The sequence below is a fragment of the Malania oleifera genome, chromosome 4 (genome assembly GCF_029873635.1).
Source record: "Malania oleifera isolate guangnan ecotype guangnan chromosome 4, ASM2987363v1, whole genome shotgun sequence".
Classification (NCBI taxonomy): Eukaryota; Viridiplantae; Streptophyta; class Magnoliopsida; order Santalales; family Ximeniaceae; genus Malania; species Malania oleifera.
Window position 1 is genome coordinate 28,044,308 of NC_080420.1, and position 27,849 is coordinate 28,072,156.

Consider the following 27,849-nt stretch of genomic DNA (forward strand, 5'->3'; position numbering starts at 1 on the left):
CAAGCATGCAGTCCTAATGTTCACTACCAGCATGCAGTTCACAAGATATATCAATCCAAACATGCAATCTAGAAGTTAAATCATTTATTAAACTAAAGTTAGACAAGCACAAGGAAATTGTGTGTGTTACGCGTAGGAAAAAAATTTGAGTGCGCAAACAATAGAAATTGTGTGTGCTGTATGTATGAGAAAGAATTGTAAGTGTGTGCTATGTGTTGGCAACATGGAAGTGTTTTGTAAGTGAGAATGCTTAGTTTTATCTTGTAGTACTTGTGAGGTACATTAGTGTGTGACTATATTTATTAACTTGTGTGAGTGTCTCGATGTATGTCCAAATGTAAGGTCTTGGGCACGTATTTTCATCTTGTAAGGATGATGGATTTTCTTGCTATGTCAAAGCTTATGTATGCATATATTGAATTGTTATTATGTGAAATAGATGACATCATATGTTGTTGTAGTTGCAAATTGTGGAATTTAAGCAAGTACGAATTGTGTCCCCCCTTGGGTGAAGGCCCTAAATCTCTAGAGGGTATTTCGACGTTAAGTTGTGGTTGGAAAAGCTGGAATGTGGCACTTGTTGGTATTTTTGCATTAACCATATGAGCATATGGTATATGGCTATGATTATTTCGAGAAAAAATGAAAAAAATTTCGGCAGCATGCCGTCTATAAATAGAACATTTCCCAAACCTGCAAGTCACAAAAGCATGCAATTCACAATATTTCTGCATCATACAGATGTCATTTAGATTAAGACATGCAACAACCTAAAAGTATCTACTAGTAGGCAATACACATCACTACATCAGCCATGCAGGCGACTTTCCAATCAAGTATGCAGTCCTAATGTCCACTACTAGCATGCAGTTCACAAGATATATCAACCCAAGCATGTAGTTCAGAAGTTAAATCATCTATTAAACTGAAGTAATGAGCAAAAATGGATAGTGGATGTTTGTACAGTGTAGTGTAGTGCAATGTAGTCAAAATAAAACAATCATATGCCCTAAAGACAAACTACCTTTTACATACCTTCTAATGAAAGGAGCCACCTGCATCATCTGGACGAGATTGGAGCATTATTTGTTCAATTTGCACTTTCCAGTTCTCCATGACTTCCATCTCTGCTTCCCAGTCCGACATCTTTTCTTTCAATTGCCGGTTCTCCGCTTCCATCATCTGCATCTAGATAACCATCTCCTTTGTTTGAGCCTGGGCGGCTCGACGCTCTTGGTCAATCTCAGTACGAGACACCACACTCAAAAAAGATGACGATGTTGGGGCGGTGTATCCACTCCCAAGACCATTCAACTAGCCACCTGTCCGTTCCCCAAGCACCTGAGTGTAGATCTCGTCATCCATTATCGGTTGACTGCCCTCTGGAACGGGTGCATCCCTCAGCTCAAGCATCTTTGCCTATTTTCAGTCATGAAAATGATGAAAATGAAGAAATAAGAATACAACTGACGTTTTGAATAAAATAAAGAACTAAATAATCTGCTTGACTTACATGTTTCCTCTGCGCACCTTGGCACCACTCCCCTGATGGCCTCTAATGTGTTCTCTGATAAAGATCCGGCCTCGGCTCCAGCTCGTCAGTGATGGGATCACGCTACATTATCATATAAAAGTTCGTTAATATTAATTTAGTGATGTCAATATAAATGACACTTGTTAGGTAATGGTTAGATAGTTTCATAGCAATTACCTTTCGATGATTGACGAATAACTTCGAGTCACCGCAATGCGTTGTATCTAGTTTGCTACGATTCGTAGCATTTTTTTTCACAGATAGCCTAAAAAATAGATGTAATAACTTTTTATGAGTCACATAAATATGAAAAATTAGTTATTGTAATTAATAGAAACACATCACCTGATAGTTAGGGTCATGAAAATGGCGACCCTAACTATGCGTTGTATCTAGTTTGCTGCGATTCACAACATTTTTTTCACATATAGCCTACAAAATAGATGTAATGACTTTTTATTAGTCACATAAATATGAAAAAGTAGTTATTGTAATTAATAGAAACACATCACCAGATAGTTAGGGTCACAAAAAGGGTGACACACCACCCACCAATCCTCTAGGGAGATCTTATCATATGGGTGCGCTTCTTCCTCATCTCCTATCTCCCTAAAATGGTTGCGCATTTTGTTGTGATAGGTCTTAAACCAAGAGCACAACTACGTGTTCACCACCTTTTGACATGGTCTATGGTGAAAATTTCCATATCAAACTCTTCCTATATGTCCCTAAAATGGTTTTCCTCTTGAAGATATTTTTCTTTATGCCATCTGTTATCTGTAGCAGTCTTTTTACACATGTACAATCGTTGCAATCATGGTATTAATGGACAATATCAAAAAAAATTTTGGGGGATCTTTTTACCCTTCTTTTGATTAGTTGTATACCTCGGTTCACCACATTATAGACACTCATTCACATTTTCATATTGACCATAAAAGAGTGCACAATCATACCTATACGCATGTATTGTAGTGTAACCGAGACCCAATTCACACATGTATATATTTGCCTCATAAAAGGACTTTGGAAGTGTTTTACCATTAGGCGATGCTGCCTTAATGTGGCTTAAATGCATGTTGAATGTGCTTTGAGATAACCCATGCATTTTCCTTACATGAAGCAACTTTATCAGGAACTCTAATTTTGAGAACTTTGTACAGTTTGGATATAGGGGCACCCGTGCATCCCTCACGAGATTAACAAATGGTTTACCGAGTGGATTTAAAATACTAGGACCGCAAGGTATGGTACCTACTGAAGTAGATTCATCACTAGTACGTGACACACTAACATCTTCCATGTCCACTGCAATCCTCTTTTGCAAGTCACCTAACATTTCGATTAACCCTTCTAAACTTGTATCACCACCTACTAGATTTGCCCCGTCGTCTTCATTGTCATCATCATCGCTCTGAACTGTGTAATCTTCACCATGGAACACCCATGTTGTGTACCTTTTCTCCATTTCAAAGTCTAATAAAGGTGTATGAACCAAATCAATGTGTCTGAATGTTATGTTTTGACATTTCTTGCAAGAACACCTTATTCTACTAGCACCGTCTGCACAAGAACGCGTGAACTCTATGAAATCATGTACCTCTTTCACGTATTCTAGCAAAAACCAATCCTAAGCGTTCATCCAACTCTTATCCATGTTCATTAATTCTCTATAACATGTTCAAGTAAATGGTGTTGATTACATTGTCAGAATGTTTATGACGCATGCATCGTGAATCCTATATTCAACCACCTTTCGTCTAAAAGGTTAGATCTTATCCCATTCAGGAATGTTGAAATTACGTTGTGATCAATCGCTCAAATTCCTTCATTGTAGTCATTATAAATTTCAGCAGTATCTCCCCATGGCTCTCCAAGTACACGAGATGGGGGAAGTGCACATCACCTGCTAGTTTTCTATCACTAACAAATTATCACCACACCCTACTATGCACCTAGAGAACACAAGAAGAGATGCACTAAAAATATATAATGACAATGAACAAAGTGTGAACGATGACAACAATGTAAATACAACTTCCTAAACTATCCACATTAGACAATTCAAGAATGGTTGAAATACAAACATCACTAATCGTAAATGAAACGAGTAATCAACATGTTCAATTGATTATTAGTCTACATAGTATGACTAATAATCAATTGAATTTTAACAATTGATTTGTCTCACATGTACAATGAGGCATGAATGTATAGTAACCATTCTTGAACGGGTCTAAGTTTCAATGCACACATGAAATGACAATAATTAATTTTGCATAAGGAGCCCATGATAAGTAGGATTTCCTTTTATTATCCATGGTTTCAATTGAAAAATTCAACTTGATTTACTTGAAGGTTAAGTTTTGTGACTGTAGAATTGGAAGTTAGTAAGTTTATTGCTCATATCACATTCTTTAATGTCATGGATAAAGACAAAAGGTACTGTTGGCTAGGGGAAGCATATAGTTTATGTGCTGCTGTTCAAGATCCCCCATGTCACCATCTGATCAAAATTAGAAAGATACGGGAAAAGGTGCAGAAGTATACAATCTTTTATCATATAATTTAAAATTTTCTATTGATAACTATATGAAAAGGAAGAAAGAGGGTTTTTGCATTAATATTAGTTGTTCCTATGCTTAGTGTAGCATAAATATTTGTCCAAAAAAAAAAAAAAGGAAAAAATTATAATTTTATGTACTTATAATAATCAAGCATGGTAAGTATTGGCATTTTGTTTACTACATGTATATCAGCCCTTCATTTGTTTTCCTTGTTGTAGGGAAATTGGAGATGGCACATGGGATGCTTGGTTTATGCCCCTTCAGGAACAAGTAAACAGAGCATAGAAGATCAACACCTTTCCAGTTGTGTATTTCCAAATTCCCCTACCTTTCCATGCGTATGCTCGCTTCCTTTAGAAAATTCCCATCCTAGGCTAAGGCTCATTGTAATTGGATTTCCCTTTTCTACTTCCTTTCATATAGGTTTCAAGCCGATCAGTTGGACTGGGGAACAAATCATTCTTATTCATTGCAAATCATTCAATTTTGAGAAACAAATCATTCAATTTGATTTTAGAATCAACCAATTTTAAGAAAGAAATCCTTTATTTTTATTTCCGATTTTTCCTAACCTTTTCTCTTTGTACATGTGTGCAGGTGCCAACAGGGGCATTGGGAAAGATTCAAATATTCTTTCCATATTGTTGACCTTATAGGTTACACTCGATTTTGATAATGACAAATACTCCTGTATTTAATAAATATCTAGTTCATGTGCAGGTTCATATTAGCATGTCATTAATGACACGTGAAAGCTCAAAGCTTGAAGACAAATTCATGCTCTTGATTGTAATATTTTTGTAATAAAATTTTTCTGTAATAGTAATTAGGGTATTCGGTTTGTAATAAGCACACACATCACATGCATGGTTTATTTTGTAAGTTCAAACCAGATACAAACAAAAAATGACCATAGAAAGACCTTAGGGTATTCCCTTTGGTTGACCTTTAGTCGATCGACACCAGACTTTTTCGGTGTCTTCAAATTGGACCTCAAGTGACCCTAGGATACACACATTTACACATATGTTTGTTAGGCAGTTGACTAGGGCTTGTATGTTTCGAAACAGGACCAAAATGCACATATGGTGCACTTTCGGTCGACCAGCTAAGTCAATTTATTTTGGCATGGTTGATCGAAACCTCCCTGGATCAAAAGTTTGACCATCTGGTCGACCGAACTAGGTAGTTCAAAAAACCCTGGTTGACCGAAACCTCCCTGGGTCAAAAGTTTGACCACCTGATCGACCGAACCAGGTTGTTCAAAGAGACCTAGTCGACCGAAACCCTCCTTGGTCAACATTTGACCATCTGGTCGACCGAGCACTTTTGTTCTCTAACTACCTGGTCGACCGGAGGGTCCTTGGGAGAATTCCTAGTGGTCTGGTCGACCGAATTAGCGAGTTCAAAATAGCCTGGTCGACCGAACCTCGAAAAATTGAGAAATCTCCCTCTCCTGGTCAACCGAGCCTTTAGTTCAAGACTCCCCTGGTCGACCGAACCATATGAAACTTGGTCGACCGAAACATTTTTGGTCGACCAGACCTCTCGGGTTGCCCTGATTTTTTACCGCAGTTAATATTTTTTAAACAGTGTTAAATTGGTTAAAATGTCATTAAACTTTTTCAACAATCCCTAATAGGTCCCCAATGGTCAAAATTTTTAGTATGTCTATATATACTCCTTCATTTGGGAGCATTAAGGATTGATTAGAAAAAACCAAAAATCAAATTTCTCTCTCAAACTAAATACTTCCTATTGCTCATACTATCTCCAAATTCACTCAAACTTACCTACTTCATCTCAGTATCATTTGTAAGTGTATTTGAGTGTTATTGGTTTGATTTTTTGCTCTCTCATTCTTTGATTGCTTGAATTGATTTTCTTGAGAGCATTACCTAAGTATTCTTAGGGGGGTTTTCTCATAAGCCTATCCTAAGAACACTTTGCTGAACTTCTAAGTGTTGCATTCTCATTGCAATATCTTAGGAAGTTTGTATTTGTTTTTTGGCTTGCAAAAAATTTTCAAACATACTCAAATATCTTGTGGTATTCATATCAATATATTTGTGAAAAGATATTTTTGTGTGTTATATTAATCTTTGTGGGAATATCCATTCAAGTCTACATCATTTGCTGAAATACAAAGATTACATATATCTTGCAAACCAAGCATATACACTATTCACGTGATTAACATATTCTACTATTTGAGATATTTGAGCATTGCATGATATCTTTGTTTGAGCTTCTTGATTGAGAACATCTAGAAATACAAGGATTGCTGATTGACACTCTCATGTACATATAACACTGATAGAAAATATATTTGAGAGTTGAACTACTTAGACCACACTGAGCTTACATTATTAATTCATTTGTGGTGTTTGTGATTGTGCGCATTTGTGGTACAAATATGCTTTACGTGAAAGCACCCTTATACTGTACCTTTTGTTTATATATCTGAGAGATTCTAGGTGTGGCCTGAGGGGGTGGTAATCCAGCCCGGTAAGGATTGGTGTAAAGGTTGAGGTCAGCCCTGTGCTAATTGACTAGGTTAAGGTTGAGGTCAGCCTTGTGATAATTTGACCTAGTTTGTATAGGTGCGGCTCCACCCGTTTAAGTGAGCAAGTTATTGTGATAATCCTTGTGCTGGTTAGCCAAGGCGAGGACGTAGGCAGTTGGCCGAACCTCGATAACATGTCTGTGTGTCATCCTTATCTTTACTGCTTTCTGGTGCTTGTGTAATTAATTAAACTGCTTTATTTAATTTCTGATATTACTTGCACTAGATTGACCATAAGATTGTGAACATACTACTGTTAGGAGGAATACCTAGGGGATAGATTTTAAAAATACCAATTCACCCCCCCCCTCTTGGGATCACGGTAAAGCTAACACATATCCCCTATGTAAGAACCCGTACCGTGATATATGGATTAATTAAATAAGAGAGGGGCAAATTGGGAATTTAGCATATTTCGTCGACGAAGCTAGGATTCGTTGACAAAGTCCTTGTAAGTCTTATCGATGAAGTTCAGAGGCTCGTCAACGAGGAGAAGCTGAGAGATTTCTGGAAATCAGTGATATCAAGATTCGTCGACGAATCCACCATCTCATCGATGAGCTGCCTATACGACCTCATCGATGAGGACACCATTTTGTCAACGAAGACGGTCGAGTCAAAGGGCTATAAATATCTTTTCTCTTTACTTCCAAACTAAGAAAACTCAATTCTCTCTCTCTCTCTCTCTAGAACTCTCCCTACACTTCCTCTCTTTAGATTTTTTTGCGGTCCGTCACGAGAACCGTTAATCTGAAGTGACCACGAGGATCGTGGAAAGATTCTCTACAAAACCTACGGATTAGAATCCTATTTCGGAGATTTTTGGATTTCGGCTTAAAATCAAGGTAAGGCTCGATTTTTTTTTTCTGATCCGGTAATTTGGTAGAGGACGGAGTTTTGAGTATCTTCTATGTTGTGATTTGTAGGTTTTGGAACTCAGTTCTCCATTTAGGGGCCTTAGAGTTCAGGAACTTCTATTTGGGGAAAAGGTAAAGGGAATTGTGTTTATATCAATTATTTTCGAAATCGAACTCGGTAGAACCATGGTTCACGGTCCTGTGTGTGTTTTGGCTACTCATTTGGGGGAATCTAAAGGGGAAAACTATGGATTTTTCATGATTACAGTTTTGGGAAAAAGGGGGGCGATAGGCTGCATCCCTGGTTTTGTTAAAAACTAAATGTATATGTTGATTTATACTGTGTTATAGAGATGACTGTGCCTTGACTTGTTTAAACTGTATGTGTTGGGAAAACCATGATTTTAGATTACCAAATAGGTGTGGTTTGTTTGGTTATATGAGCATGCATGTTTATGTTGTGTTTGGATGGAATGCTAGTAGGAACATGGTTCCAAATTGTTCCAGGTACTAAGAGTGTTTGGCTCTATATCCAAGGGCGTTAGCTTATCCCGGCAGATCAGGACGAAGGGTGTGGATCCACCAATTAGCGCTGGTACGATGCCATGGGAGTCAGGGACTAGCCATGTGCCGGTAGCACCGTGTTTGCGGGCTGGCTTCGAGCTGAAGGGTGTGATGAAACTGGGATTTCTAAACATGTGTGTGTGTGTGTGCGTGTATGCACTGTTGTGAAATTAGTACTAGAACTGCATCTAACTGCATGTATGTTGCATCGTGTTAACACTCAAATGCCACACACCGATATAACCTGTATTCTTCCCTACTGAGAGGTGTCTCACCCCTATTGCACATACATATTTTTCAGGTCCTTCGAGTAACTGGAACTAGCGTCTTTGTTTCAGGAGCATAGTGGCCGGTGTATTGCGGGTAGCGCTTGGGTAAATGCTAGGACTTGTGTTTGTGCGGGTTGCCGTTTTGAGATATGTTGGGCACCCGTTTGTACGTTATTTGATGGAACCTTGATTATGTCCTTGTATTGACTCTGGTATGGTACTGTATATATATAGTATGACCTTTTTCCACTGCGTATATTCTGTTATGTTTAGATGTGTATAGGGTGCCTGGAACCCCACGGGGTCGGACCCTCATCTATTGTCCTGTATCTTTGGATGTTTTGTATGATACAGGGGACTGGTTGGTTTACATTTTCATCCCATGGTCCCTTTTCTAAGTTCGGGGTGTGATAGCTTGGTATTAGAGCTAACCAGGTTACTAGGTCTTGTAGACTTGGTTAGGCTTAGCTATGAGTACATAAGAGAGTAGGATGTTGGACGTGGGTAGAGTTGGTTAAGGGTTGTTCTGTTGCTAGACCGGGATTTGTCGGTGGTATTCCGTGTTTTTCTTGGAATGACGATTCCAGTAAAAGCAGGACAGACCATTAATGACTTTCGTGTGGGTGTGATAGGACATACTTGTACCTAGCAGGGAGTGGTTAACATGGTTAGTGATAGATAATTGTGTTAACTGTATGTCTGTATGTGTTATAGGAGTTTTGATAGAACTTTATTGTGTTGTAGAATGGAGCCCAAGGATAATGACTTGGGGAGTGGCTCTGAGGAGACTGCGAGTGATGAGTCTCCATTTATGCCTCGAGGTTTGACGAGGTAGGTTTTGGGAGAGATCGGGAGGAGTGTGAGGAGACGTGAACACTCTCCTACTACTGCAGGGTGCACCATTGAGAGGTTCACACACATACATCCTTCGACGTTCTCTGGGGGACCTAACCCAATGATAGCAGAGGACTGGGTAGAGAAGACTGAGAGAATCTTGGAGGTCCTGCACTGTACAGATAGGCAGCGAGTCCTCTATGCTACCTTCCAGCTATCTGAGGAGGTGGGTCGATGGTGGATTGCGGTGAATTGGCTGGAGAAGCAAAGGGGCCATCCTGAGGAGATGTCATGGAGCCGTTTCAAGGAGGTATTCTTCAACAGATACTTCCCAACTTCTATACGTGATGTGAAGGCAGATAAGTTTTCTGCTCTGACTCATGGGTGTATGACGATGCAAGGGTATACGGCTCGATATATAGAGTTGTCCCTCTTTGCGCTGTGTTTGATCTCGAGCGAGTATGAGAAGTCTTGTAGGTTTGAGAAGGGCTTGAGGAAGGATATCGGCAGATTGGTGGGTATGCTTCAGATCCAGGAGTTCTCGGTGTTGGTGGATAAAGCCACGATGATTGAGATAGGTATCCGAGAGGATGAAGTGGATCAGGAATCGAGGAAGAGGACAGTACCTTCTGGTTCTCAGTCAGGATCCCATCAAGGATCGTGGAAGAAGAGGAACAAGGGCTCAGGTTACCATCAGAATACCGAGCACCAGAGTTCTCAAAGGAGCCAGACTAGTGGTCGTTGTACCAAATGCCACAAATGGCACGAGGGTGAGTACCAGTCATTTAGGGATAACTGTTACAACTGTGGCCAGCCAGGCCACATGTTTCGTGATTGTTATGCACCGAAGAGAGATATGCCTGCACCAAGTGTGAACTGAGGGAGTAATCAGATACCTCGGGGAACCGTTTAGATGAATACAACTCCGGCCATAGTATACTCTCACACTTCAGTGGATGTTGAGTATGCGGGGAACGTAGTGACAGGTACCTTATAATTGCTTTCAAATAAAGTTTCTGTTTTGTTTGATTTGGGTGCAACCAATTCTTTTGTATCTGTGAATTTTGCGGGACGGTGTGGGGTTGAGACCCGAGACATGAACAAGGTGTTATCTGTTACTACGTCATCTGGGAGTGTATCTTTCTCTGGGAAGATGTTGGTAGACTACCCAGTGGTAATTTAGGGGAAGCTGCTACCGGCGAACCTTGTAGTATACGACATGTCAGGATTTAATGTTATTCTAAGGATGGATTGGTTGTTCTCCAATTATGTTGTGATTGGCTGTCGTATAAAGGTAGTAGTCTTCAGGCCTCTTGGGGAGTAGGAGTACGAATTTATGGGATCGTGTGTGCGTTCGATGCTATAGATACTGTCGGTGTTGCAGGTGAGGAGGTTACTCTTGGACGGATGTCAGGGGTACCTAGTTTGTGTGAAGGAACTGCCGCGGGATAAGTTGAGACTCGAGGATATTCGGGTAGTTAGCGAGTTCCTAGATGTGTTTTCAGATGATTTACATAGTTTACCTCTGGATTGTGAGGTGGAGTTTGTGATAGAATTGCTGCCTAGCAGGGCACCGATGTCTAAAGCTTCGTACCGGATGGCTCCAGTAGAACTTCAGGAGTTGAAGGAGCAGTTACAAGAATTACTAGACAGGGGTTTCATTCGACCCAGTGTTTTGCCCTGGGGAGCTCCAATATTATTTGTGAAGAAGAAGGACTGGTCGATGCAGATGTGTATTGATTACAGTGAGATTAACAAGTTAACTGTGAAGAATCGTTATCCTTTACCTCGTATAAATGATCTTTTTGACCAGTTGCAGGGAACGCGGGTCTTTTCGAAGATCGATTGCAGTCACGATATCATCAAGTGAGGGTTAGAACTGAGGATGTACCAAAGACTGCTTTCCGAACCAGATACGGCCACTACGAGTTCTTGGTCATACCTTTTGGGTTGACGAATGCTCTAGCGGTGTTCATGGATCTGATGAACAGGATTTTCCATGAATATCTGGATCGATTCGTGGTGGTATTCATTGACGATATTCTGGTATACTCGAGGAATTCGTAAAAGCATGAGAACCATTTGAGGTTAGTATTACGGACTCTGCGAGAGAAGAAGCTGTATGCTAAACTGAACAAGTGTGAATTCTGGTCGAGTTAGATTGCATTCTTAGGCCATGTGGTGATGGGTGATGGTATATCAGTTGATCCTAGCAAGATTGAAGTTGTGGTCGACTGGATGAGGCCAAAGAACTTGCAGAAGGTTCGGAGTTTTTTGGGACTGGCAGATTATTATTGTCGGTTCGTGGAGGAGTTCTTTAGACTGTATGGGCCTTTAACTCAATTGAACAGGAAGGGAGTGTAGTTTGAGTGGACCAGTGATTGCGAGCAATGCTTTCAAGAGTTGAAGGATCGACTAGTTACTGCTCCAATTTTGACCATTCCTTCGGGGGATGACGGGTTTGTGATCTATAGTGATGCATTTTTGAAAGGTCTGGGGTGTGTGCTTATGCAGCAAGGTAAGGTAGTGGCATATGCTTCTTGACAACTGAAGGAATATGAGAAGAATTACCCTACGCATGATCTGGAATTGGCTGCTGTTATATATGCATTGAAGATCTGGCGACACTATCTATATGGTGTGCAGTGTGAGTTGACTATAAGATAGAGACAGTGGCTTGAGTTGATCAAGGACTACGATTGCACGATCAGTTATCACCCGGGGAAAGCTAATGTGGTGGTTGATGCGTTGAGTTAGAAGTCAGAACCTACGGCTATATCTGCAATTGTAGCTTAGCATCACATCAGACAGGATCTGGAGATCTCAGGTATAGAGTTGGTGTCTAGTGATCATTATGCTTTCATTACAAGTTTGGTGTTCCAACCAACCTTGTTTGAGCGTATTATAGCCGCATAGGCTAGTGATGCAGAATTGGCAGCGGTTATGGAAAAGGTACAGCAGGGACTGGCTACAGAGTTTACCATCTCTGAGGGAGGTGTGCTGAGGTTTGGGACCAGACTATGTGTTCCAAACGATGATGAGATCAGAAGGACGATTCTAGAGGAAGTACATTGTTCTTTATATACGGTACATCCTGGTAGTACGAAGATGTACCGGGACTTGCGCGAGACCTTTTGGTGGTCTAGTATGAAGAGGCAGATTGCTTAGTTCATGGAGCAGTGTCTGACGTGTCAGCAGGTGAAAGCTTAACATCAGAGGCCGACAAGGCCATTGCAGCCTTTGCCTATTTCGGTGTAGAAATGGGAGCATATTTCCATGGACTTTGTGACCGAATTGCTGCCAACACTTCACGGGCAGAATGCTATCTGGGTGATCATGGATAGGTTGAGGAAATCCGCTCCTTTCATACCTACGAAGGTTGGCTATCCTCTAAGTAGGTTAGCAGATATATATGTGCGTGAGATTGTGAGAATGCACGGGTTACCGGTGTCCATTGTGTCAAATCGAGATCCGAGGTTTACTTCTCGATTTTGGATGAGCTTGTAGGAGGCACTGGAGACAAAGCTTACTTTTAGTACAGCGTTCCACCCCCACACTGATGGACAGTCGGAGAGGACGATACATATCTTGGAAGATATGTTGCGAGCCTGTGTGTTAGACTTTGGTGATAGTTGGATACAATTTATGCCACTAGTAGAGTTCGCTTATAATAACAGCTTCCAAACTATTATCGGGATGACACCGTTCGAGGCTTTGTATGGTCAGAGGTGTCGATCTCATTTATGTTGGGATGAGGTTGGTGAACGTTAAGTGTTAGGACCTGAACTTGTGCAACAGGTGTCTGAGAAGAATTAAAATAGCTCAAAGCCGGCAGAAGAATTACACAGATGTTCGCCGCCGTGATTTGGAGTTCGAGGTGGGGGGTAAGGTATTTCTACGTATCTCTTTAATGAAAGGGGTGATGAGATTTGGGAGGAAGGGCAAGTTGAACTCGACGTATATCAGACCATTCGAGGTTCTTGAGCGAGTGGGTCCAATAACCTACAGGATTGCATTACCCCCAACACTCTCGAGGGTCCACGATGTGTTTCACGTATCCATGTTGAGAAGGTACATGTCAGATCCATCACATGTTATCAGTTATGATGAGTTGGAAATTAGGGATACTTTAGCATATGAGGAGATACCTGTTCAGGTTCTGGACCGTAAAGTTTAGAAGTTTCGTACTAAAGAGATACCATTAGTAAAGGTATGGTGGCGGAACCACGAGGTTGAGGAAGCTTCTTGGGATCTAGAAACAGAAATACGCCGGAAGTATCCATAGTTGTTTTGAGTATGAGTACGTCATCCTACTTTAAGTTGGGATAGGTGATTAGTTGTCGGGAGTGTGTATATTATGAACTCCTGAAACGGTTTTATATATAACCACGGTATTCCTCTGCTATAAGTGAGGGTGTGCATGTATGTCTATGATTGGGCTACACTGTAGTAGTTGCCAGTTTTCTCTAGAGTTGCATGTATGTGTTCAGTTGTATGTATGAGTATGTGAATGAGAGATGGCAAATTTCAAAGAAGAAATTTTTGTAAGGAGGGGAGACTGTAAGAACCCGAACCGTGATATATGGGTTAATTAAATAAAAGAGGGGAAAATTGAGAATTTAGCAGATTTTGTCGACAAAGCTAGGATTCGTCCATGTAAGTCTCGTCGATGAAGTTCAGAGGCTCGTCAACGAGGAGAAGCTGAGAGATTTCGAGAAACTGGTGATATCAGGATTCGTCGACGAATCCACCATCTTGTTGACGAGCTGTCTATACGACCTCGTCAACGAGGACACTGTTTCGTCGACGAAGACAACCGAGTCAAAGGGTTATAAATATCTTTTCTCTTTACTTCCAAGCTAAGAAAACTCAATTCTCTCTCTCTCTCTCTCTCTCTCTCTAGAACTCTCCCTACACTTCCTCTCTCTAGATTTCTTCGTCGTTCATCGCGAGAATTGTTAATCTAAAGTTACCACGAGGATCGTGGAAGGATTCTCTACAAAACCTATGGATCATAATCCTATTTCGGAGATTTTTGGATTTCGGCTTAAAATAGAGGTAAGGATCGATTTTCTTTTCTGATTTGGTAATTTGGTAGAGGACGGAGTTGTGAGTATCTTCTATACTGTGATTTGTAGGTTTTGGAATTTGGTTCACCGTTTAGGGGCCTTAGAGTTTGGGAATTTCTATTTGGGGAAAAGGTAGGGGGGATTGTGTTTATATCGGTTATTTTAGAAATTGGACTTGGTAGAACTGTGGTTCACGGTCCTGTGTGTGTTTTGGTTACTCATTTAGGGGGAACTAACGGGGAAAACTATGGGTTTGTCATGATTATAGTCTTGGGAAAAAAGGGGGGCGATGGGTTGCGTCCCCGGGTTTTGTTGAAAAGCGAATGTATATGTTGATTTATACTGTGTTATAGGGATAATCGTGCCTTAACTTGTTTAAACTGTATGTGTTGGGAAAACTGTTGACCTTATAGGTCACGCCCGGTTTTGATTATGACAAATACTCATTATATCTAATGAGTGTTTGAGGCCTTGTGCAGGAACTTAAATTGTCAAGATCATGATGCACTTGCACATGGAGCAAATGAAGCTTGAAGAGCAATTCATGTTTATAATTGTAATATATATATATATATATATATATTCAGTTATGTAATTGGTTTATAATAGTAATTTGGGCTTTTCATATGTAATAATCGCACACCTCACATGCAAGGTTAAATACGTAAGCTCAAACCAAGTATAACTAAAATGTCCTTAGAAAGACCTTAGGGGTTAGGTCGACCGACACGGGATTTTTTTGGTGTCTTCAAAAAGACTTAGAAATGACCCTAGGACACTCACCTTTGCACTCATTATTGATAGGCACTTGAATAGGGTGAAAGTGTATTGAATTAGGACCGAAATGCATACTTTGTGCACTTTCGGTCGACCGAATCTGGTCTGGGCCAATCGGTTGACCACAGTATGGTCGACTGAGCCACCGTAGCTCATTTGACCCACGTCGATCGAACCACTTGGGAGTCAACATTTTGACCTCCCAGTGGACCAAGTAAATTTTGTATTACACCAACCTGGTCGACCGAGGGTTCTCAGGAGTTGGCCCAACGGTCTGGTGGACCGAGAGGCTCAATTCATTTTCCTCTAGTCAACCAAACCGTGCAAATTGAAGAATCCACCTTCTCCTGGTTGACCGACCGAGCAGTTCAAAAATGGCCTGGTCGACCGAACCATATGAACTTTGGTCGACCAAAAAGGTTTCTGGTTGACCAAACCTCTCGAGTTGCCATGATTTTTTACCATGGTTAAAACATTTTAAACAGGGTTAAATTTGCTAAAACTTCATTAAACTTTTCTAATAATCCCGGCTATGTCCACAACGGTTATATTTCATGGGGTGTCTATAAATACCCCTTCATTTGGGTTTATTAGCATGAGATTAGTAGATTTGATTAGGGAAAATTCTTTGAAAATTCAAAAACCTATAATACTCATTTTCATACTAAAACCACTCATATTTACCTTCTCTTATTGCCAAAAGTCTTTTGTAAGTTGATTGAGTGATTATTCTCAAAGGTTTGCCTTCCTTGTTTATTTGATTGAAATGATTTTCTTGAGAGCTAAACCTAAGTGTTCTAAGGGGGCTTTGTTCATAAGCCTATCCTAAGAAGACTTGCTTAAGCTTCTGAGCATTGCATTTGTGTTGAAATTTCTTACAAAGCTTGTATTTGTCTTTGGGTTGCAAAAACATTTTCAAAACATACTTAAATATCTTGTGTGATTTTTATTGATATATCTTTGAGAAGATATTTGTGTTTGTAATATAGATCTTTGTTGCAATACTTATTTGTATGTCATTTGCTGAATACAAAGACTATATATATTTTGCAAACCGAGCATATACATCATCTACTATTTACGTGATTGATATATTTTTCAGACTGATACATTTGAAACTTGCTTAACATCTTTGTGTGAATCTGTTGAGTGAATATCTTGTGATACAAAGATTGCTTATTGATACTCTCACGCACTCATTACACTAATAGAAAATACATTTGAGAGTTGAAATACTAGACCACACTGAGCTTACATATTAAATCATCTTGTGGTATATGTGACTGAGCGTACTTGGGTACATATCTGTTTTACATGAAAGAATAATCACTATACCAAATATATTGATTAAACAAACACTGTTGTATTTTCAGGTGTGACTTGAAGAGGGAGACTAGCCCTTTGAAAATAGTCTCGGATTGGCTTACACCCGATTAGGAAAGTTAGGTGCGCCATCCTGTTAAGGCGTGTAGGTTGAGGTCAGCCCCGCTAATTGACCTGGTTGTAAAGGTTGGGTCAACCTTGTGCTAATTGACCTGGTTGTAATCGGTGGCGCTCCACCCTTAAGTGAGCCTTTAGTGGAATCTTCGAGATTATGAGCTAGAGGCAGGGACGTAGGCACAGTTGGCCGAACCCCGATAACATATTATTTGTCTATTTACATTTTCACACTTTATATTTACTGCACGTATATGTTATGGTATGAATGATGTTCATGATTTAAATTCCGCATATTTTATTCATCGGCACATTTTGAATTGTGTAGAAAGATCCTATGTTACCAATCCATATTGACTTCTGACTTAACTTAGGAGAAAAGTTTAGATTTCCAATTCATCCCCCCTCTTGGGAATACACCAATTCTAACAAAAACCATGATTTTAGATTACCAAATGGGTGTGGTTTGTTTGGTTATGTGAGCATGCAGGTTTATGTTTTGTTTGGTTGAAATGCTAGTAGGAATGTGGTTTCAAATTGTTCCAGGTACTAAGAGTGTCTGACTCTATATCTGAGGGCGTATGAATTCGTTGGCCATAGGTTGGCAGAGTGTCTGACTCTATATTTGAGGGCGTGAGCCTATCTCGGCAGATCAGGTCGAAGGGTGTGGATCCACCTGTTAGTGCCGGTATGATGCCATGGGAGTTGGGGACAAGCCATGTGTCGGTGACGCCGTGTTCATGGGTTGGCTATGGGCCAACACCGTATGTCGTGGGTCGGCTTCGGGCGGGTGTGACAACACCCGGATTGCTGATTATGTGTGTGCGTGCGTGTATGCACTGTTGTGAAATTAGTACTGGAACTACATTTAACTGCGTGTATGTTGCATCGTGATAACACTTAAATGCCAGACACCGATATAACCTGCATTCTTCTTTACTGAGAGGTGTCTCACCCCTGCTGTACGTACATATTTTTCAGGTCCTTCGAGTAACCGGAACTAGCGTCCTTGTGTCGGGAGCATAGTGGCCGGTGTGTATTGTGGGCAGCGCTTGGGTAAGTGCTAGGACTTGTGTTTGTGAGGGTTATCATTTTGAGATATGTTGGGCACCTGTTTGTACGTTATTTGATGGAACCTTGATTCTGTCCTTGTATAGACTCTGGTATGGTACTGTATATATATAATATGACCTTTTTCTGTTGCGTATATTCTGTTATGTTTGGATGTGTATAGGGTGTCTGGGAACCCCACGGGGTCGGACCGTCATCTATTATTCTGTATCTTTGGATGTTTTGTACGATACAAGGACTGGTTGGTTTTCATTTTCACCCCTAGGGTCCCATTTCTGGGTTCGAGGGGTGACACCCTATGTATTTTTTTTTTTATTTTTGTATCACTTGTATTTCTGATGTCTTCCCTGTATTTTGTATTTTCCTGCTGTATTCAAAATCCCTATTTTATATTTTTTCATTTTTTTTGTTATATTCTATTGTTTTCATTGTATTTTGTACTTTTTTCATGAAATAAAAAAATATAATTTTTTTAATATTTGGCCTCGGACAAAATGGGGTGTCTACAAAACTCATATGAACAAAATACTCAAAGAAAGCAGTTAGAAAAAGGGAAAGGCCTAGGATGGTAGGCACATGAGGCAAGCAGTAGGAAACTATAGAAATCCCTACAGTGCGAACGACGACCACGGTTGGTGAATAACAGCCACCTACCATGGTAGGTGAGCCACCGCCACCTATCATAGTGGGTGAGCCACGATCACCTAAAATGAGATCTTGCCACAAGCTAGAGGCTATAAATTGAGACCCCCCACCGAAGCCATACTACACATCTTAACTGCAAGTTGTATCCTCTTCTATTTTTCTATATTTTATTCTCCATGTACATGTTAAATAGGGATCCAAGTATGTGAAGAATACACAATTGAATATACAATTGATTCATTCTCGTTCTCTACATGGTATCAAAGCTAGTTTTTTCCTAAACCAAACAAAACTATGGGGGACAACTCCATCAACAGTCAAGAGTCAACAACCTAAAAGACTCAATTGAGTTGAACCAATGCCATCATTAGTTCAAATGGACTAGATGGTTCTTCTGTCCAACTATCGGCAGAAAAACTCAATGGGAAGAATTTTCGAGAATGGGCCCAGTCAGTGAAACTCGCAGTCGATGACAGAGGAAAGCTTAGGTATCTTATTGGAAACTCAAAGAAACCTGATTCAACGAATGCTATGGCACTCTAGTAATGGAGATTGGAGAGTTCCTTGATTACCTCACAGCTTATCAAATCCATAAAACCAACTATCGAGAAAACATATATGTTCCTACCCACAACAAAATAGGTGTGGGATGCAGTCCGAGAAACCTACTCTGACGAGGAGAATGCTTCCCAAGTATTTGAACTTAAGACACGCCTATGGTAGATGAAAGAAGACGAGAGGGAGGTGACAAGCTATTACATGGAGATGCTGGAAGTATGGCAAGAATTGGATTTTAATAGCAAAGAAGAATGGTGCTATACCGAGGACAGTGTGCTGTTTAAGAAGAGATTGGAAAAGGAGAGAGTTTTTGAGTTCCTTGTAGGCCTTAATTGAGATTTAAATGATGTACGAGGAAGGATTTTCAGCCACAGACCTCTACCATCCACTTAAGAAGTGTTTGCTAAAGTAAGGCATGAAGAGGCAAGGCACAAAGTCATGTTGAAGGAAGCTACAACCACGGTACCAGAGGGTTCAACATTAATTGTATCCCGTGGGACCTACAGTGAGCCAAATACCAAGCAACCAAATGGCCGCCTCTGTTGCGAACATTGTTGAAAGCCTAGCCATTCCAAGGATAATTGTTGGGAGATTCGTGGCAAGCCAGCTAATTGGAAACGATGGCAGAACACCAAAACCAGAGGCTATCAAGCTTGTTCTAAGAATCAACCCGAGAGGAAACAAGTGGCAAGCAACCATTCTGACAGTGGTAGCAGCAGCAACTCCAGCCATGACGAACTGCAGAAAATCATGGAGATGCTATCTACTCTCCAAGCCTCGGGCTAGTCACAAAAAAACACTCCATTTGGTAATTTGGCACACAGAGGTAATTTCTCATAAGCCCTACACACCTTTCGTAACTATACACCCTGGATTATAGATTATGGAGCCTCTGACCATATGACATACTTTTATTACCTTTTCTTATCATAAACCCCATGTGCTGGTAACCTAAGAGTTAAAATTGTTGACAGATCTCTTGCTTTTGTTGCCAAAAAGGAAGTATCCAGATTTCTAACTCGATTACTTTAGAGTTTGCGCTTCATGTTCCAAAATTATTGTGTGATCTTTTGTCTGTCGCCCAACTCACTAAACACTCCAATTGCTCTGCTAAATTTATTTCATCACATTGTGTGTTTCAAGACCTGTTATCGGGGACGACGATTGGCAGTGCTAAGGAGTATGAGGGAATCTACTACTTCGAGGAAGCCAAAATGAGTTATCAGTGTCAAAGTAATTTTGTCTCTATCCCTAAGAATAGTGACCTAATGTTATGGCATTCTTAGTTGGGTTACCCTAATTTTCACTACATGTGTCATTTATTTCCTTCGCTATGTTCAAATAAATTTCTCTTGATGTTCAATGTGAAGTGTGTGAACTCACAAAACACCGAAGAACTTCATTCCCGAAATCCAAATACAAACCCATAAAACCTTTCACGATCATTCATAGTAATGTATGGGGATTGTCGCAAAGTCTCGGGCGCGTGGGTGCCCTGGGGTCAGTGAATGGAAAATTGTATGTTTAATTTTGAGAAAAAATGGTGTAATGGAGTCATCACTAACGTTTTAGTATGGTTAGAACACTTGATTACTACCCAATTAAGGGTAGAATCGGTCTGCATTACCAAAGTAGGGATTGGGAGTTCAGTTATGCAATAGGAAGGTATGAGCACCCCCTACACACCCGTTCTTATGAACGATACTTAAATTAATCGAGAATTATCCCAAAAGAAACTTAATAGTCTTCTATCTTACTCCCTTTGAAAAATTACGAAATGTACATGCAACAGATATTCACAAGATATACTTAATATAAATATTCCCCCAGAACCGGGGTGAACGAAACTTGAAAAGCTCATACCTTTTTGTTACAATCATAGGGAATCAGAAAATCGAGAAAATATGTTGCAAAATACACTCCCGACATTTTGAAATTTCATAGGGTTTTCTAAATACAAAAAATACTATTTCGGGAGGTTTTGGATCTAATCCGGAATGAAAAGTTATGAAAAATGAAATCTAGGTCTCAAAAATATTTATTCTGATTTTTTTATTTTTTCCAAATTTTTTTTTTATTTTTTTTCTTATCTCTTGAACTTTGAGCAATTAAATGACAAAAAGACAATTAAAGAAACTAACGAAAGTCAAGTCAAAAATATTTTTGGAATTTTCTCCTAATTTTCTCTTTTTATGATTTTTCTATAGCTTTCCTAAAATGTCAAATAAGATAATATGAGAAATAAATGTAGAAAATAATAGAATACTAGTACTATAATATAATAATACTATAATAACAATATTAACAATGTCATAACACATAATTACTAGTAATTTGCTAATAAGGTAATAATGCACATATATCACAATAGTAATAATAATATAATATGATAAGAATGTGACTTAACCAAACCCCAACAACAAATGATCAAAACCCTTGTTAAAACATTCAATAATTAAAAACCTAAAGACAAGGTACAATAATTAAAACAAGCATGAATATATACCATTAAGTAACAATGCAAACACACCCAAACAAAAAAAAAGAATAATGATACCAACCTTAACTAATACAACAATGATATATACACCATGATAACCCAACCAATATAACCATGATAAAACATTAAATGATACAAGAACACCCTAAATAAGTAACAACAAGTATAATAAAACAATGATCAAAATAACACATTTAAATATTAGGACAAATTCCAACTATAAAGATTACACAACAATAATAAATAAATTAACATGTAAAATAAAAACAACATGAAAAGGAAGAATTTTTAAACATGGATATTTAACACTAAAAGTTCTATCCTAACAATAGTGAATAATGAAAATGAAAAAATATATATATAAGCACGTGCATGTGTGTGTGCTGGTGGCATGCATGGAAGCCCAGGGGACTCACGACGGGGGTGCTGCTGGAGCTGGTGAGGGTGAAGGTTGCGTGGCCAGAGAAGAGTTCTGCCGGTGGAAGGGCTGCTGTGGAAACCTGCTGCTGCCACCGGCTGGGTTGGCCATGAGGATGCTGGGGGATCTCGCCGGGAGCAGGAGGAGCAAGCTGCGTGGGTCTTGGAGACGGTGGCCGTCTGTTCTTTCCGGCAGCGTGTCTGCTGCGAGTGAGGCGGTGAGGGGCTGCTGGAGTTGAAGATGGTGGTCGTGTTGGAGGTGATGTAGGGAGTGCTGTGACGGTGTGCGGAGTTGCGAAAGGAGCAGGGGGTTATGGTGGTGCCGGAGCTGCAACGGAGAGTGGCCGTGGAGCGTTGCCGTGAGGGGTGACGCAGGAGCTGGGTCGCGTGAGGCGGTGCCTTAGGTGTGGAGGTTGCGATGGTGATGATGATGGCGGTGTTTGCCGGCTAAGGAGATGCCAAAGATGAGGAGCTGGTGTGACCGGATCTGCAGGGAGAACTGGGAGACCCTGAGAGAGTGGTGAGGTTTGATCGGAGATGGGAATTGCAAGCCGTGGGTATCGCCAGGGTGGCTGGGCGGCGTTAATTGGAGATGGAGGTTGGGCTTGGCCGTTTTTGTTGTGGGATGGAAAGGGGGGGAGGAGAAGAGATGAGGGTGGAGATGGTGGCTTCAGCGGCCGTTCTTGGGTGCTTATGCCGCCGTCTTCTGGGTGTGTCCGGACGCGAGGAAGATGAGAGAAAGCAGGCTTAGGGTTTTTCTTTTTCTTTTCTTGGTCTTCACCCCCCGCCCCACTTTTGTGAGCAGTCCTCACTGCTACTTTGTAGGCTTCAAAACACTCTAAACCCTAACGCATCCTAGAGGAGATGTGTGTGCGCGCGCGCGCGGCTGGGCCTTACTTTTCAGTGTTCTTAACTTGCACGGGCTGCATGGCCCATGCAAGAAGCCCCATAAAAATAATAATAATAGTAATAAAGATTTGATCTAAAAAAATTTCTCAATTAAAATTTAGAAAAATGAAAGACTCGATCTAAAATGTTCGGACTCAAATTAAAAATATAGGTGAAAAAGGAAGGTGTATTTCCAAGAGTGGGTGAATTGGGCTTTTAAAATTTCTTTATATCTTCTTTAATTGATTATTTCTCAACTTGTTTTAAGTTCAACAACCACACATACAAAATTAATTTTTAATCACAAGTTGAGCAGAAATTTATTTAGTTATAAATCTTTATGTATGAATATACCAATTTGAATATCCCTTTCAGCAATTTAAATCAATCTAACCAAGATGACTAAAACACAATTCATAATATAGAATGAATTCAACAATGCTTCAAAGATTCAGCACTTGAGTAACTCAATGTAGAGTTTAAGTATGTAGTTAATAAAATCCCTATATTAGTGAACTTGATTTCTCAATATGAAACACAACGTAAATTTCCAACACTCTTCCAAAAATTCAGTTTTTAAATAAACTTTCAATTAATAAGTCTTGAGTGTTAACTAATCAACGTACTTCCTTATGGTTTCAACAATTTGTATTGATTAACCAACGTACTCCCTTTTTTGTTTCCGCAATCCCAAAGTCAAATTAATCTTCTTTTTATTTAATATTCAATTCACGTAGTTATTATGAACATAAAATTATAATCCAACCACTAAGTTTATATAAACAGAAAATTAAATGAGAGTAGGGAAGAGAGTGAGACGCGAGTTTTACAAGGTTCGGCTATACCTGACTACATCCTTACCTTAGGCAAACACACCCAAGGATTCCACTATACCACTCCTTTATGAGTAGGAGCAACCTTAATCACTCATTTGCGGGTAGGAGCAGTCTTTACAGTCTCTCCTTTAATAGGCTAGAGTTCACTTCTCCAAAAGATACCCCATGCTTGGTTCAACAACGATTCAAAAACCTGAACCGTCTACAAAATAAGAAACAAATTTGGTGTACAAATACACTCTCAACAAGAGCTGATTAGTACAACAATTAAGCACTACAATATACTTCAATTCAAAATAACAATCGAAAGAATTTAAAATCTTAGAAGTATATCACCATGAGTGTTCATTCTAGATTGAAAGAATTTAGAGTAGGCTCAAAAATTTTGTGAGAGATTCACATCAAAACTCAGTTAGGAACTTCAGAGAGTTTGAGAGCAAGAGAGCTTTGAGCGTATTGAGAGCAAAAGAACTTTAAATGTTGTGTATTTTCTTGGTCTCTTGAATCCTTAGCTTTGGGAAGTATTTATAGATGTTTAAACAAGAGTTTTTTGTGTTCCCCAAGTAACTTGGAGTGTTTCCCAAGTTTTCATAACATTTAGAATTCAAAAAATCAAATTTGGAAACTTCCCATTATAATTAAAATTTGAAATCTCAAAGAGTCAATCGACTGGGAATAATGAGTCAGCCGCCTGGATTCATTAAAACATTGAAAATTTCAAACTTAGCAAAGAGTCGGTCGACTGGGAATAAAGAGTCGGTCATCTAGATTCATTAAAATACTGAAAATTTCAAACTCAACAAGGAGTCAGTCGATTAGGTCATCACCAGTCAGTTGCCTAGGTCCTCTTGGATTGTTTCAAAATTAGTTTATTTATTTGTCAGTCATCTGGAAAGACCAAAAATGTGATTTTTCGTTTTGTTTCCAATTTCTTTTTGCTCTTTTGCTTTCCCCAAAATAATTTAAGACTTTTGAAAAATATTTTCTGAGGTTTTTCAAAACATGGTCTCTAAGTCAATGAGTTTCCTAATGAGTTTCAAATTCAATCAAATTATCATTTGAATGAAGTACTTACATAGAGACTCTTAAGATTTAATTATATTCTAAGCTTGGAGTCTTCATGCTTGTTATTTATGTAGTCCATCTTGCCTCTGAACTTGAATTCTCTAAGCTTCCATCAATTCTCTAAGCTTTCATCAAGGTGTCGTTGGAATATGTTCTTTGAGCTTTCATTTATTTTTCATGTACTCTTGTATTGAGCTTTATGATAACTTTGAACTTGAACTTAAATATCTTATTCCTGAAGTATCATCACTTTCAACAAAACATGTTAAATTACCCATTATTTGTTATCATCAAAACAAGATTAGTAAGTCATGTTAGACCAACAATAGGGACTCTAAAAATAAAGGACTCAATTTATTTTAAAAAAATGTCGGGATTCAATTTAAAATAGCTGGGACTCGATTTAAGAAATGAAACTCAATTTAAAATACCAAGACTCATTTTAAATTAATTGTGACTCAATTTAAAAACAAGGTTCAATTTTGAAAGCTCAGGACTCGATTGGATATTTCAAAAAAGGATCTTTCCATTCTCGGGGTACAAAGTCCACTTTTTATTGTGCGGGCTCTTCTTAGAAATGTCTGGTTAAAATTCGGTTGTCTACGGTGACCTTCTCGAATTTCTAATTGCACTCACACAAAATGGTTTGTCACATTCATTGATGATCACGCTCGTACTTGTTGGATTATTAAAAGATAAGTCTGAAGTATGTTAAGTGTTTATTAACTTTTCTACCATGGTCCAAACACAATTTCACACCAAGATTCAAATCTTGCGTAATGACAAGGACACGAAATATTTCAACCACACCTTGGTTCTTTTCCTTCAAGAAAAAGGGATAATTCATCAGAGCTTATGCGTTGACACCCCTCAACAAAATGGGGTTGCTGAACGCAAAAATAGACACATTCATGAGGTAACACAAGCCTTAATGCTCACTACCCACATGCTTACAATGTTTTGGGGTGATGATGTTCTAACAGCTACTTACCTTATCAATAGAATGCCCAGTCGTGTTCTGTCCTATGCTACACCCCTTGACACTCTTCTCAAATTTTTCCTTACCTCTTGGCTGGACTCCAATCTCCCTTTTCATTTATTTGGCTGCACTGCCTTTGTGCATGTCCATCCTCACCAATGCACCAAGTTGGATCCTCAGGCCACCAAGTGTGTCTTCCTTGGGTATTCTCCATCCCAAAATGGTTACAAGTGCTATGACCCTATTTCTCATCATCTCTTTATCAACCTTGATGTCACCTTTTTCGAGACCACTCCATTCTATCCCAAGTCTTCTATTCAGTGGGAGAATGTGAACGAATCTCAAACTCATAATAATTCCAATGGTGACATGTTTTTCATAGGCTTTCCTCTCACCAACCTACTATCTTCCTCCACTTCCTTGCGAATAATAGAATGAAACTTAAACTTAGGGGGAGAGATAGAACAACAAAATTACAAGGAGACACTAGTCTACTCACGAAGGCCGAAGCCAAGTGGTAATGAAAAACTCATACCCGAAGCACCAAGATAGTCAAAATTGGTGGCACTTCGAGCAACCAAGAGCCCAACCAAGAACCTCCCAAAAACTTAGAACAAGTAATAAAACCTACTCCTAATAAATTTGATGATATTGATCTGCCCATAACTCTTAGAAAACATCCTCGTTCATGTACCCTTCATCCAATTGAAAAATTTGTGTCCTATAATACCTTGTCCACAGGATACCGTGCCTTTACTTCTAACCTTGATAGGGTAAAAATTCCAAAGAACATTGAGGAGGCACTTGAAATTAAGGAATGTAGAGAGGATGTAATGGAGGAGATAAGGGTATTGGAAAATAATGGAACATGGGAGGTCATGAATTTGTCACGAGGAATGAGACTAGTAGGTTGTAAATGGGTATTCACTATAAAATACCGAACAGATGGGACAGTTGAAAGATACAAAGCCCAGTTGGTTGCAAAAGAATTTACTAGGACCTATGACATCAATTACACAGAAACCTTTGCACCAATGGCAAAGTTGAACACTCTTTGAGTGGTTCTATCCCTGGCAGCCAATCTAGACTGGCCACTTTAACAACTCGACATAAAAAATGCATTCCTAAATGATGAGCTGGAAGAAGAAGTGTACATGACATTACGCCCGAGATTCAGTAAAAGGGTGAGGAAAACAAAGTCTGTAAATTGAGAAAGTCCTTATATGGACTCAAACAATCTCCTAAGGCATGGTTTGATAGATTTACAAAGGTGATAAAAGGAGAGGGATACTACCAAGGACAATCTAACCATACTATGTTTTCAAAAAAAAAAAATAAAATGGGAAGAAGACTATTCTGATTGTGTAGGTAGATGACATTATCCTCACCAGAGATGACAATGAGGAAATGGGAAGATTGAAGAAAGTTCTAGCCACAAAATTCGAAGTGAAGGATTTGGGGCAAATGCGATACTTTCTAAGGATGGAGGTAGCTAGATCAAAGAAGGGAATTAGTGTTTCACAAAGAAAATACACCCTTGATCTCCTTACCGAAACAGGCATGCTAGGTTGTAAACTGAGTGACACACCTATTGAAGCTGTAAAAAGAACAGAAGATGTTGGGAAGCCAGTAGATAGGGAGAAATATCAAAGATTATTCGGCAAACTAATCTACCTGTCACATACCATACCAGACATAGCTTTCGCAGTAAGTATAGCAAGTCAACATATGCAATCTCCAAAAAAAGCACACCAGGAATCAACCTTCAGGATCCTAAGATATTTAAAGGCATCTCCAGGGAAAGGCTTATTGTTCAAGCAAGGTGAACAAAAGGAAGTGGCAATATTCACTGATGTTGGTTGGGCTGGCTCTACAAAGGATAGAAGATCCACGACTGGAGAAGAAAGAAACAAAATGTTGTAGCAAGGAGTAGTGCAGAGGCATAATTCAGAGTTGTTGCTCAGGGAATATGTGAAGGATTATGGTTGCGGAGGCTACTGGAAGAACTACATGCTGAGTTAGAGTTATATATCAAGTTGTACTGTGATAATAAGGAAGCTATCAATATCTCTCTCAAACCTGTTTAGCATGACAGGTGCAAACATGTGGAAGTTGATAGGCACTTCATTAAAGAAGAGGTGGAAGAAGGAATTATTTGCATGACATATGTCCCTACTAAGGCACAGATTGCAAACACATTCACTAAGGGACTACCTCGGCGACTCTTTAAGGATTTCATTAGTCAGTTGGATATGATTAACATGATCCAACTTGAGGGGGAGTGTAGATTTCCCTACAGTGTGAATGACGACCACAGCTGGTGAATGACGACCACCTACCATGAGATCTTGCCACAAGCAATAGGCTATAAATTGTGACCCCCCCCCCCCACTGAAGCTAAATTGTTGACCTTATG

General features: G+C 39.5%; 1 protein-coding gene across 1 annotated transcript; it reads left to right on the plus strand.

Annotated features, from left to right (window-relative positions):
• Positions 1–22,202: 22,202 nt before the first annotated feature.
• LOC131153741 (uncharacterized mitochondrial protein AtMg00810-like) lies at positions 22,203–27,356 on the plus strand. The gene is made up of 2 exons (XM_058106184.1): positions 22,203–22,375; positions 26,825–27,356. Exons 1-2 carry the CDS (start codon positions 22,203–22,205, stop codon positions 27,354–27,356), a joined length of 705 nt encoding a protein of 234 aa, XP_057962167.1.
• Positions 27,357–27,849: the final 493 nt, after the last annotated feature.

Coding starts and splice junctions, on each gene's coding strand:
- LOC131153741 (XM_058106184.1), top strand. CDS start 22,203: ATGGGAATTGCAAGCCGTGGGTATCGCCAGGGTGGCTGGGCGGCGTTA. Junction 22,376..26,824: donor CTTATGCCGCCGTCTTCTGG/GTGTGTCCGGAC, acceptor TATCCTCACCAG/AGATGACAATGAGGAAATGG.